This window comes from Tarenaya hassleriana, unplaced genomic scaffold (genome assembly GCF_000463585.1).
Source record: "Tarenaya hassleriana unplaced genomic scaffold, ASM46358v1 Cleome13, whole genome shotgun sequence".
Taxonomy (NCBI): Eukaryota; Viridiplantae; Streptophyta; class Magnoliopsida; order Brassicales; family Cleomaceae; genus Tarenaya; species Tarenaya hassleriana.
Window position 1 is genome coordinate 1,108,182 of NW_010963495.1, and position 12,239 is coordinate 1,120,420.

Consider the following 12,239-nt stretch of genomic DNA (forward strand, 5'->3'; position numbering starts at 1 on the left):
AAAGAGATCGGAAGAAATGCACATTTTTGAATGGATACAATACAACAAACATCTCATCCCCCCTGTTTTCACATTCCCAATCAACAAAAGCAACAGACCATGGTTTCGGTTTCAGTTCCTCTCTCAGGCTCAAAGATTCTACAACAGATTTCTCAGAAGCCTCTCTCAGGAGCAGCAAATTGGGAAACTGAACATGTACTTATTCTCTCCTCCATAGAAGAACCTCGAAAAGCTCATGATCCTTTCCCGCCTCGTTGCCTCTTCTCTTCGAGGAGAGCTGCTTCGTTCAACATGTCAGCAGCATCAGTGTGCATGTTCAGCTTGGCCAAAGCCACAGACTGCATATAGAAGGCGGTGGGCCAGTCGGGATACACGCACTGAGCTTGCATCGCATCTCGGAGGGCTGCATCTGGCTGATCGCTCAGTAAGTAGCATAGACTACGCCTTGCAAACACGGTCGGTGACACCATTGTTCCTACGTCTATAAACTGCGGTAGGACAAGAAACCCACAACCGATATACATCATGAATGGTTGAATGAATGAGTTCATGTCTTATGCAGCAGATAAAGCGAAAGCAGATGCAGATGGAAGATGACATGCCTGCGAGTAACAGTCAATGGCAGTCTTGAAATCTTTGTCCCGGAAGGCATAATCACCACGTTTCCGAGCGTCCAACATATCTTTCATCTGTTGTGTCCATTCTTGGAAAGATAACTGAAAAAACAAGCAAAGCTCTTAATGCATTAGTTCTTAAAGCGAAATATTCAGGGACACTTGAGTCTCATACCTCGTTTGTCCCTTCATCATCCCTGTAATGTGTCATGACCAAGATTTGATGAATGGCTGTGAGATCCATTCTTGAACATGCCTCTCCCAACGGTGAAAGTGGACGCTGCGGGGTGGAAGGCGCCTCCTCGTGTTTTGTGATTCTTAGCATTACATAAGACGGGACCTGCCACAAGAGGTTTGGTGAGAAAGATCGAAACGCAGAAAAACATATACTGAGTTCCTTACATCAGATTTAGTTTGCAAGGGAGAAAGTGTTGAGACGATATCCTTCGTATCGGGTCTCTCCCTTGGCTCATACTGCAAACACTTCGAGGCAAGTTCAACAACAACTGTAGCTTCTTCCGTGGAGAACTTTCCCTCGAGATGCGAATCCATCAACAGGATAATGTTTTTGCCACGTATCATATCGAGAGCCTATAACCATATAAAGATATCAGTTGATTAGCGCCCATAACAATTCACTTGTATGCCACACCCCTCGAACATATACAACCATGAACGTGCACCTCTTTCAAGATATACGAAACCATGCACAGTATCAACAATCTTCCTATCTGTGCCATACTAATTATACTAAATCTGGAAACAAAGAGGTATCGGCTAATAGATGCCGGAATCATCATGTGTTGTAGTTAACCGTTACACCGCTAAGCTTATGAGGAACAGTGGGAGTATCAAGATCGGTATTGAGCTTGTTTGTTTCGTGAGAATCGCCGAGAAAAGGAGCATCATACCAGTTGTGTGACATTGAAACAAGTGGAACACGGTCCTAGCAGCGATCTAGCGGATTATAGACAACTATCAGTCTGACACAGAAACTGTGTCCAGTTCAAGCTAGTTATGAGCTAACCCGGAATGGAAAAACTCCATTTAATTTCCTAGAAACCAAAATCTCTCCATAATCTGTATCGGAATATAACATCAGGTCATCACACACTAATGAGCAGAAAGGCTCTATACTTGAAACAAAGGCATATGTCTTTTGTCATCCGAATAGATGGAGAGAGCTTACATGGCTCGGAGGGATGTGCTTTCCGCTAAGCAAATCCAGAAGGACGGTGCCGAAACTGTAAATAACACTTTCAGGGGTCACTCTTCCTACAACGCAGAAGATTTTGCCAACAATGAGATAGATACATCCGAGAGGGGGGTAAAAGGAAAGAACACGGTAATATATAAACTGTTAGTTACTCCTTAATCTGTCGAACAAATCCACTTTTGAAATGTTGAAAGTTTCATGACTTGATATACCGTTTCTTAGATATTCAGGAGGCGTATAAGCGAGATTCGTGCTGTAACTTTTACCATCCCGGCTGTTCTTCATCAAGCCAAAACACGAAAGACGGGGATCACCATCCTATATTTAATCCATCAAGCATACGGTTTAAACATCAAAGACTCGGCACATTTCGTAAAACATTTATGCGCGAAAGAGAATAATACCTCGTCAAAGAGAACTCGGTACGCATTCAGATCGTGGTACAAGGGCCGACCCTCGCTACTACAATAATCCAGAGCTTCTGCAATATGATAAGCTACTCGCAACCTCATTGCCCATTCGATGGTTTGATTTTCCCCTGCGGGTGACAAAACAAGAAAATGCCCAAAAGTTCAGTTCAAAGAAGATCACATTAACATCCATGAATTCACAAAACAAGAAATGCCAATCAGATCTTTGTATAAATGTTTCTCAGAGAAAAAGGCATGGAAACGATCCACCAAAATCCATGGGAAACTCACTCAACTCGAACTTATCCAACCTAAAAGCATAGGAGAAGATCCACCCGAATCTATGGGAAACAGAAAGAAGAATGGAAAAGGAAAGGGCCAGAACCATTACAGTGGAACAAATGCTTAGCAAGAGTATCATTCGGCATGAACTCAGCAACAAGAAGCCTTTCATCTCCATCACAGCAATAACCTATCAAATTCGCCAGTCTTTTGTGCCTCAACTTCCCCACTCCCCATGCCTCCTCCTGAAAATTGAAAAAAAAAACACCCACGAATTTGCAGTTCTATGCAGAATCCGGAAGCAAAAATCGATCAGTTCGAAGGAATTTTCAGGAAGAGCGGGCAAACTGCTTAGGATCAGGCCAAGCCATCTTCGTGAACTTCTTGACGGCGATCCAACGGCGGTTCTGCAACCTGCCCTTGTAGACAAGATTGGGGGCCCTCTCGCCGCTCTCTGATACGATGTTATCGGAGCTGAAGTTGTTGGTCGCCGCCTTCAGGTCGGCGAACGAGAACTCCGAGAACGGCGGGACTCCTCCTCCGCCGCCGATTCCACCGTTGTCGAGTCAGGCATAATCACCACGTGGTGCTGCGCCACTTGCTGCTGCTGCTGGGTTTGGTCTCTCCGAAGTGGGTCTTGCCCCAAAATCGATGATTGACAACAACCCATGATTCCCTCTCTCTCTCTCTCACGGGCAAAGCGAGTTTAGAAAGTGTTCTTCTTCCCGGTTCCTCGACAGAGAAAGAGGAGAGGTAGTGGTGGAGAAATAAAAATTGGATCTTTAATCTTTGCTTCTTTGGACTTTGAGGTTAGTTTTCTGAGACAGTGTCTCCTAGTTGTCATTATGGTAGAAGAAACCAAATCTAAAATCTAAAAGGAAAAAAAAAAAACACAGACAAAAGTCTGATTTTTTTTTTTAAAATGGCATCAGTAAAATCTTGCGTGAGATTTTCTTACCATTAAGACACAGATCATCATCAATTTATTACCGTCCTTCATCCTTCCTCCGAACATAACGTGTGGATTCGTTAAAAGGGCTTTTCACTTTCTATTCCTTATCTTTTCCTCTCCCATATGCCTTTAGAGGTCAACTGTTATGGCTTAAAATATAAATTAAATGATGCATATTTTTCATACGGGAGCTTTGCTTTGGTGAGCACTGAAATTGAAAAGCCAAACCCATATATATTTTATATATAATTTGTATATGATTCGCATTTGGTACCAAGAGAAAGCAAATCACAGGTCACACTGCCAGCTCAAGTTGTTGATTGGGGAAGGAGGGGGGTGACCTATCAAGCTTTCACCACAACAAAAGGGTTCTCATATACGTTTTCTATTTATTTATTTTTTCAGATAAATGTTATTTTAGATTTTTATTATTATCACAATAAAGGTGCTGTTGTATTATCCGACGCAGTATCTTATGATAAATTCTGATTTTACTGTTTTCAGCATAAATATAACATAGTTTTAAAATAAAAAAACAGTATATTAATTGAAGATATTTTAGAAATTTCATTTGATATTTTACCAATGTGACATTATATATATATATATATATATATATATATATATACTTTTTTTGCAGCGTTTTTCTCTCGGGAACACGATTATTAAAATTCTAAACAAATTACACAATTGTTCATACTTTGTTTGACCAAAAAAAAATGTGTTCATACTTAAAACATGATTGCTTAGTCGGTCGAAATGTTTTGTATGCTTATCTCAGCTCTAAATAATTCGATACCCAACAAATAACTTTTTTACAAAATATATCAGATCATGATTGAGGGAGAGGAAAAAAATCTGTACATCATAATGATTATAATAACAATATGTTTTATCCTTTATTTATTTAACTTTGTATACATTATTTGAATCTATATTGAAATATTTGAAAATTCTAATTTTTTATATATACCATCTAAAATTCAATCCATATAATTCAACTATATTATTTCCAAAATAATTTTCACTCGCATTTTAACCACCCATGCTTGGGGCATTTGCATATATATATATATATATATAACCAATGTGAAAATGGGTCATCCCCCACCCAATATTCTCAAATAAATATGTGTCAGTGTTTCAAATGGCTTTTATGATTAGATGCTCGAGCACTATCTCATTCTGTAGTCTTTATTATATGTTATTAAATACTATTGGATCATATGTTTGAGCATAATTTATTCAAAATCTAGGGTATATATTCGGACCTATCATAACTAATTTCAATTCTACCCTAAACAAATCTAGTCCAATAACATATATCTGTACATATAAATATAACTTTTTATAAATTGAAATAATCAAATATAAAAATAAGAAAAAAATTAAATAAAAGCCAAAATTCGAATGTATATTGAGACGTCCGTCATATTCACGTTAAACATGTTTGGCACGGCAACTGGAAGACGAGAATTGGTGCGGCCGCCAGCCGGAGAAGCATGGACCGTTTTGTCAGTTCACATGAAATTTGAGGTTATTATCATTGAAAAAAAATGATGATTGGGTTTCATTTCATGCTTTTATTTATTACAAAACGTGATTGGGTTTTTATGCAACTTTTTTTTTTTTAAAAAATGACATTTACCTGAATTTATTACATATTTGGGAAAATCCCAATAAAAACCCTGTACTTTTTCTTCCTCACAATTTAAACCCTATACTTTTTTGTTTATTTTATTTTATTTTCTCTTGAGAATTCCAGAAACGTTTGTAAAAATTCTGGATAGGGTTCAAGTTATTCTCATACCACTGTGATCATAAAACAACAAATTAATTATCAAAATCTATTATGTAGATAATATAATCAGAATTTCGATAACTTTTTCGGTAACGAATCGAATAAAATCAGAATTTCAACACCTGGTCAGTTCATCATGAAAAAAATCAAAATAAATCTTCCGGGCTGTTACGGATTTCCAGAATCTGCGAGGAAAATCAATTCCGAATCTTTATTATGTACACCGAGCAAATAAAAATTGTCGAAGACAGATACGTACATGGACGAGGTTTTCAGTACATATATACGTACATACATACATACATACATACATACATATACACACTCATTTCGATGGCCAAAATATTTGCCCTTTCGAACGATGATATGCAACCTGAAAGTCGAGCTCGTCTCCCTCGTCCCAGTTCGCGGTCTCTGGAGTCGTATCTTGATCCGAACCGGAGCTTGAAAAATACGGTATCTGTATACGTATATGTTTATCTTTCTACGTATAATACCTTCTTCAAACACTGGACGTAGATGATCATCCTGTTCGAGCATATCTTCGAGAACCCCGGTATAGGTTCATGTCCATACGACCAGTGAATATTCCTTGTTCGATCTCTTCTTCTGTGCTTGTTATTATCAGTCTCGTGAGACATTCTCTTCTTCGGCGCGTTGCAAGAGATCCTCGTAAGCCCTCGTGGATTCGGCCGTGAAGTTCTCCATAGCTTCGAAAATCCGTCGGAGACTTCCCTGCAAACTGTCGTTGCCCGTTTCGCTTCGGTAGACTGCGTTACCCGATACTGAGAGGTCATTACTGCCATGGCTGGGAGCCACGAGGACCATTTTCTTTTCCAAAGCTTGGATCTCTCTCTGTATCTTCTGTTCCTCTCGGTCCAAGTTCCTAACTTTCTTGTCCGAATCCCCATTTTCCGACATCCTCTCGTGAATATCGAGCCTGTCTTGCTCCCAGAGCTGAAGCACGCTCGTTGTGAAACTGCGCATAGCCTCGATAACTTCCTTCTCGGATATTCTATCCAAAGCTTGCGACCACTGGTTACAGATTACGAAAATCGGGGGAGCCCCTATTCGACCGGGCGAAAAAGGAGCGATTCCATCGGCCGTTTCCTCGGGTTCATAGAGAAGACACTTCAGAAGCCAATTATTCAAGGCTTTTACATAGCCCTTCTGCGCGCTGACCCAGCTCGAGAATCCCAATATCCAGTTAATCAGTTCGTGTCCGAGCATCCTCGTAGCCTCGAGATGATCATCGACGAGTTTCTTGCCGGATTTAATCGGGCCTAACCCTCTTGCTTCCCTGATAGCTCGGCATTGGCTTTGATGGCATTCAAGCATCGATTTCCACATTCTGGTAAGCCTGCAAAACAAAACGAGAAATCGATATCTGAAACCGATGATGTCGTTTCACAAACATATATTGCCTAGTCCTATTAGCTTACCCTTGGATCAATTCATTCAGCTGTGGCCATAGCTCCTCGTCTCTTATCATGTTAATGGTCACTGATATTTTGTCAACCACCTGAATGGCAATCCGTATTTTCGTGGACAAACTCCTAACCAAGGTTCGTGTCGAATCTACTTTATGAGCCTCGGCTCCTCTTTCGTCCAGCCGCTTCAGCTTCCTCAACTTTCTCTCGTGGGCTACACGCAACTTTTCCTCGGCCTACACAATAAACATACAAAATCTATAACTAAAGAGAGGGGAAGAGTGTAAAACAGGACATGCGTTTTGTTCAAAACACACACCTTGACTTCATGGTAAAGCTTCTTCTCCCAGAGGTGGAGCTTGTGCAGTGTCGATGAAAGATTTCGTGACCTAGAAGCAATCTCTTCCTCGATTTCTGCATACGTCGGCCCAGCTGAAGAAGAAGAAGGTTCTGAGCTTCTGGTGGAGGTAGAGGGTTGAGATGATACCACAGATCGCGATGGAGTGACACCGTGTAACATCTTGGATCCTGTTGCAGCTCAAAACATGAAATTCACAGACCAATTTAGCATATAATAGACAAAAATGGAGATTTATACGTTTCAGTTGCAGAAAGGTGAGAACTTTCAATGATGATTATGGTGATAAACACCATAATCTCTGCATTGACACAAGTTATATAAACTACAAGAACAAAGACAAGGGGCTACCGTGTTTTTGACCGTAAGGATGCTTGCCCACTTCGAGCATTTTGGCAATCTCACTCCCGGACTCTGCAGCTCTCACGAACTGAACCTCTATCTCTTTCGCAACCTCAGGCACCGCACGTGGACCACCCCCTCCTTCGCCTCCCCCTCCACGCGCCGCCGCATTGCTCCGCCTCTCCTCATTCCGACCAGCATCCTCTACAACGTTTTTCTCCACTACATGTACCTCGTACTCCATCCCCCGGTTCTCCACCGACACGCTCGGTCTCGACTGATAGAGAGAGGCCTCACCAACACCTCCTACGCCGCTAGTTCCGCCGCCGTCTTTGCCGGAATCCTCCGCGTCGTTGACGGCGGGCTTCGGGGGCACGAATGTCTGATCTCCGTGCATTTCCTTCACAACCTCGTGCTGAAAATCCTCTTCCAAATCAGGAATGCAGACAAACGTATCGAACGGGTTCAAGAATTCCCAAGCCGAAGGCCTCGGCGGCGATGGCGGGGGCGGAGGTGGCTTCGAAGAAGAGGCACCACTCGGCGGCGAAGACCCATACCGCGGCGGGGAAGAAGAACCGTAGAATCCGGGTCCGGGTGCGGCGGGGTAATTCGGGTAAGAGAAATAGGGGAAATTCGAGGGATTCGAATTGGGAGGGTAAGGGTAAGGATAATAACCAGAGGTTGAAGACGATGATGATTCGCCCATGTAAACTCTCTGAGGGTTCATGGGTCTCTGCTCATACACCACCGATGGAGGCGTGGCTTTGTTCTTCATGTAGTTCATGTGCACAAACCCGCCGCCAGGGTAAGGAGCGGGAGGACCCATCATTCCCGGGTTCGGGTATCGGGAAAGACCCGGGTCCATGTACCCGATTGGAGCAGAACCCTCGCCGAGATGGTGCTGGTGATGATGATGGAGAGGAGATGAATGATCGGAGTTATGATGATGCAGTGAACCCAAATCATCGTCTTCTTCGTCTTCCTCATCAGAATCCGAATCGAATTCGAGATGACCCGAACCCGAATCCGAGTGAGAGGGGCGAAATCGATGATGAACAGGTAACTTCTCTTTCTTCGGAGAATCGTCACCGCCACCGCCACCGCCGTCTTCTTCCGGGTCGCCCTTTCTCTGCGGCGGGAGGGTCCGCCGGAGGTAGCGGCGAGACGGTGGTGGTGGGTGATGAAGTGGTGAAGGGAGGGGCCGATGCCCCGGAGGGAGTGGGTGTAGGCCATGTGGGACTCGGCGAGAGCGTAGCGTTGCTGGATCGCCGACTCCAAGAACGCGCACCGGTCTCGGCATAGCGCCACCGCCGGCAGATCGTCGAGCTTCGAGCTCGTACAACCCATCAGCCTAACCGAAAGAAGAAGAAAAAAAAGATTACCTATTTAAAAAAAAAAGAAAGCCAGGTTTGAAATTGGGGAAGAATAATCAAATTAAGGAGATTTTAAATGAAAAGATAGGAACTTTGGAAGGTAGTTGAGGAGAGAGCAAGGAGACGCATGAGGCAGAGATGGTGATGGAAACAGTGAAGTGATCGTTTCCCGAGAAAATCCTCCACCGTTTTTTTAACCTTCTAGGGTTTAGAAAGAGAGAGAAAATGAAGGGACAAGCTCGAGAGGAAGGGAAAGTTAAGAGAACCAAAGCAACAAGGACAGAGAGGGAATCTTGCCAGCTCGGAGATTGTCGTCGGCTTCTACCAGAGAGAGAGAGAGAGAGAGAGGATACGTCGGTGTTCTTTCCTTTTTTTTCTTTTTTTACGGGTAATTACCAATTATCGTGACCAATTTCAACTTAATTTCGGGATTATGAGGAAATAAGAGAAATTAAAGGGAATGCAATACAAAGATTTTTTTTTTTAAAAAAGGGGGATTTAACTTTTTAAGACAGTACTTGGAGGAGGCACTCAGGCATGGATCTTTGAAAATTCGAGAGTTTTGTTTCAAGGCTCAAAGACCGTGCAAGTACTTACTATTCCTCTCTGGTTTTGACCGGAGGTTTGACCCGTTTTAAGGATTATCATCTTCCCAAAATGACCTCCCTCATACTCTCTTATTACATCGATCACCACTGCTAAACAAACCCACTTTCCGTGCTTACATGATTTTGCACCTAAAAATAATATAAAAACTATATCTATTTTAATTTAAACTAATAATTTTTTGTAATCAACTTGGTAAAAATATTTTGAAAAAATATATGTGTAGATATATTAACGATAGTAACTTAAAAATTAGACATTACCAAAATTTACAACAATAATAGTAATAATCAATTCAAAACTTTTGGAGTTGGTTTGGTCGCTCAAACTTTAATTACTCGTTTTTTCTTTTCCTTTGGCGCAATTATTAACCTCACCAAACCGGTTTATTTTATGCAATGACTTTTGATATTTGGTCAACGTTCTTTCCATATGTTAATTTTATAATAAGCTGTATGAGAATATATTTATGAACGTAGACACTGCATGAGAATATGTGTGCGCGCACATCCACATGACAAGTTTCATGTTTCCATGAAGCAACAAGATTCGTGTGTGCGACCGTTTTTATGGAAGAAAAGTGCTCAGATGAAATTCGCATGACTCGACCAACGACTTCAATATATACGTATACATATATATATATATATATATATATATATATAATAAAGCAATAATACATACACACATATATACATAATGATACATATATACACACATAGGCACGTGCATGCAGGTATTAATTGTACAGCTTTTATTGCAATATTTATTCAACGACTTTATAGACCAGCCATTTTCTATACACTGATCATGAAATTCAAATAAACCAGGGAAATCCATGTGAGTTGGTTAAGGAACATATATAGGGGAAAACTATGAGGTCAGGGTTCGATTCCTTGCTGCCTCTTTATCTCTCACCTGTCGTCTCTGTTAATTACGGCTGATTTACCTCCTACATGTGTGTGTTGCAGGTTCGTGTGCGTGAATTTGGGGTTTTCCTTGGTCCACGATGCTGTCCTAATGATGTCCTCGTCCGGTCCATTGGGTTATGAAACATTATACGGTGTTCGGTGTCTGACCCGAAGGGTTGTATGATAATAGGTTCACCAATGTATAAAAAAATATATTCAAATAAACTCTGATTTCCGACCTTTGCATGCAACACGTGAATCCAAGGAAAGCCCAAACATGATTGATCATGGATTTGATAAAATTAAGACGTTCATGTAGTGACTTGTGCCCACGTCTAATGAAGTTGGAAAAAAAAAATCATTATGAATGGTATTTAGAAAGATACTCCCTCCGTTTCAAAATAATTGTAGTTTTAGGTTATTTCACGTTTTTTAATAAAAAATAGAAAAAGTCACATATACTCTTATTTAATGATAAAAACAATGTTATCATTAATAATTTATTGGAATTTAATAGGGATAAAATTGGAAACTATTGTAAAAAAATATCTTGAAAGTGTAGAATGACAAATATTTTAAAACATGGAAAATAATCTAAAATTACAAATATTTTGAAATGGAGGAGTAATAATCTACCGGTGAATATTATTAATTATGTCAGAGATTGCATTTATGATCTTTTAGCCGTAATTGAAAAAGCTCCTGTTTTTACCTTCTTACCAAATGAAACAAATAACTTGACTTTAATATGCCTATAATTACTTCTTTTTTTTTATCAAAAAGGTTGTCCCACGCTTTTATAAGATCTATTCCGGTCTATTTTCTTTAATAATATTTTCGCATTTCATTTTCTTTCACAATAATTCTCAATATGTCAGCATTTTATATTTTTTAATATCCTACGAAGATTTATATTATGTGATACCGATATCGTCACATTAATACCCAAGGAAAAAACAGAATGATAATATATTTTCGTAAAAAAATTGAAAATATGTCTAAATTGAACAAATACTAAAAAATCAGTAATTTTTCTCTGGCGTCTGCCCTAGGACACATTTTAAAAATAAACAATTTAACTCCACGCTATTTATATAAAAATCACTCCCTCTGTTTTTGGCCCTAAACACATATTTTAAGGAAAAAAATCTTCTGTCCAAAATACCCTTTTGTAATTACCCTTATTAATGATAGAATATTATTATTTTTTTACTTTACAATAAATTAATAAGGATTAAATTTGGAAATAAAAACACAATTATTTTTCTCTTCTCTACTTTTGGTGGCCGTAATATTGTAATTGAGAAAATATTTTTTTTTTTGGGAATCCAAATATTAGTTAGATATCAAAATATGAGGTATTATGTGGTAAATATTTAATATCTCGTACCTACATGTGCAATACATCTATTTATAAGTAGAAAAAAAAATTACACAGACAGTGAATATGTTCGAGTAAGTAATTAATTCGGGAAAGAGTAAGGAAGTAAAAAAAAAAATCAAGAAATGTTAGAGAATAGAGTTATATGTTCCATGACGTGACGTCTTCCACATCTTGGCCCGAGCTGACGTGGAATATTTACTATTTTTTACTTGTCATATTAAATTGATTGGCTATGCTATTATCGGTTTTTTCTTTAAATGTATACATAGAAATAGAAATGTCCTCTCAATCTAAACCTATGCGATTTCGTGCCGACCGTCCATATGAATCCGCTTGTCATCGTCCTCATTTCGAAAACATTAGTTTCACTTTTTTGTTATATACATATATATATATATATATATATACACACAAAAAATCCGGCTATGAATAATTAATTCCGGCTACGACAAGGAGACATGTGACGCACATTTCACTCGGGAAAGGAAAAAAGGTGTACATGCACATGACACATGCCATTTACTCGTATATACATACACATCGCACGTAAGTGGGTGCAT

At 39.7% G+C, this 12,239-nt stretch overlaps 2 protein-coding genes across 2 annotated transcripts; both read right to left on the reverse strand.

Moving 5' to 3' along the window:
- Positions 1-3: 3 nt before the first annotated feature.
- Positions 4-3,363, reverse strand: LOC104807390 (probable serine/threonine-protein kinase At4g35230). The gene is given in 10 exon segments (XM_010532642.2): positions 4-488; positions 603-716; positions 790-954; positions 1,017-1,205; positions 1,804-1,889; positions 2,043-2,148; positions 2,235-2,368; positions 2,632-2,767; positions 2,864-3,058; positions 3,061-3,363. Coding segments are annotated over 10 exon segments (1,512 nt in total). The 5' UTR covers positions 3,193-3,363; the 3' UTR covers positions 4-233.
- Positions 3,364-5,461: 2,098 nt separating this feature from the next.
- Positions 5,462-9,107, reverse strand: LOC104807392. The gene is given in 5 exon segments (XM_010532644.2): positions 5,462-6,635; positions 6,718-6,941; positions 7,025-7,233; positions 7,415-8,551; positions 8,554-9,107. Coding segments are annotated over 5 exon segments (2,505 nt in total). The 5' UTR covers positions 8,753-9,107; the 3' UTR covers positions 5,462-5,899.
- Positions 9,108-12,239: the final 3,132 nt, after the last annotated feature.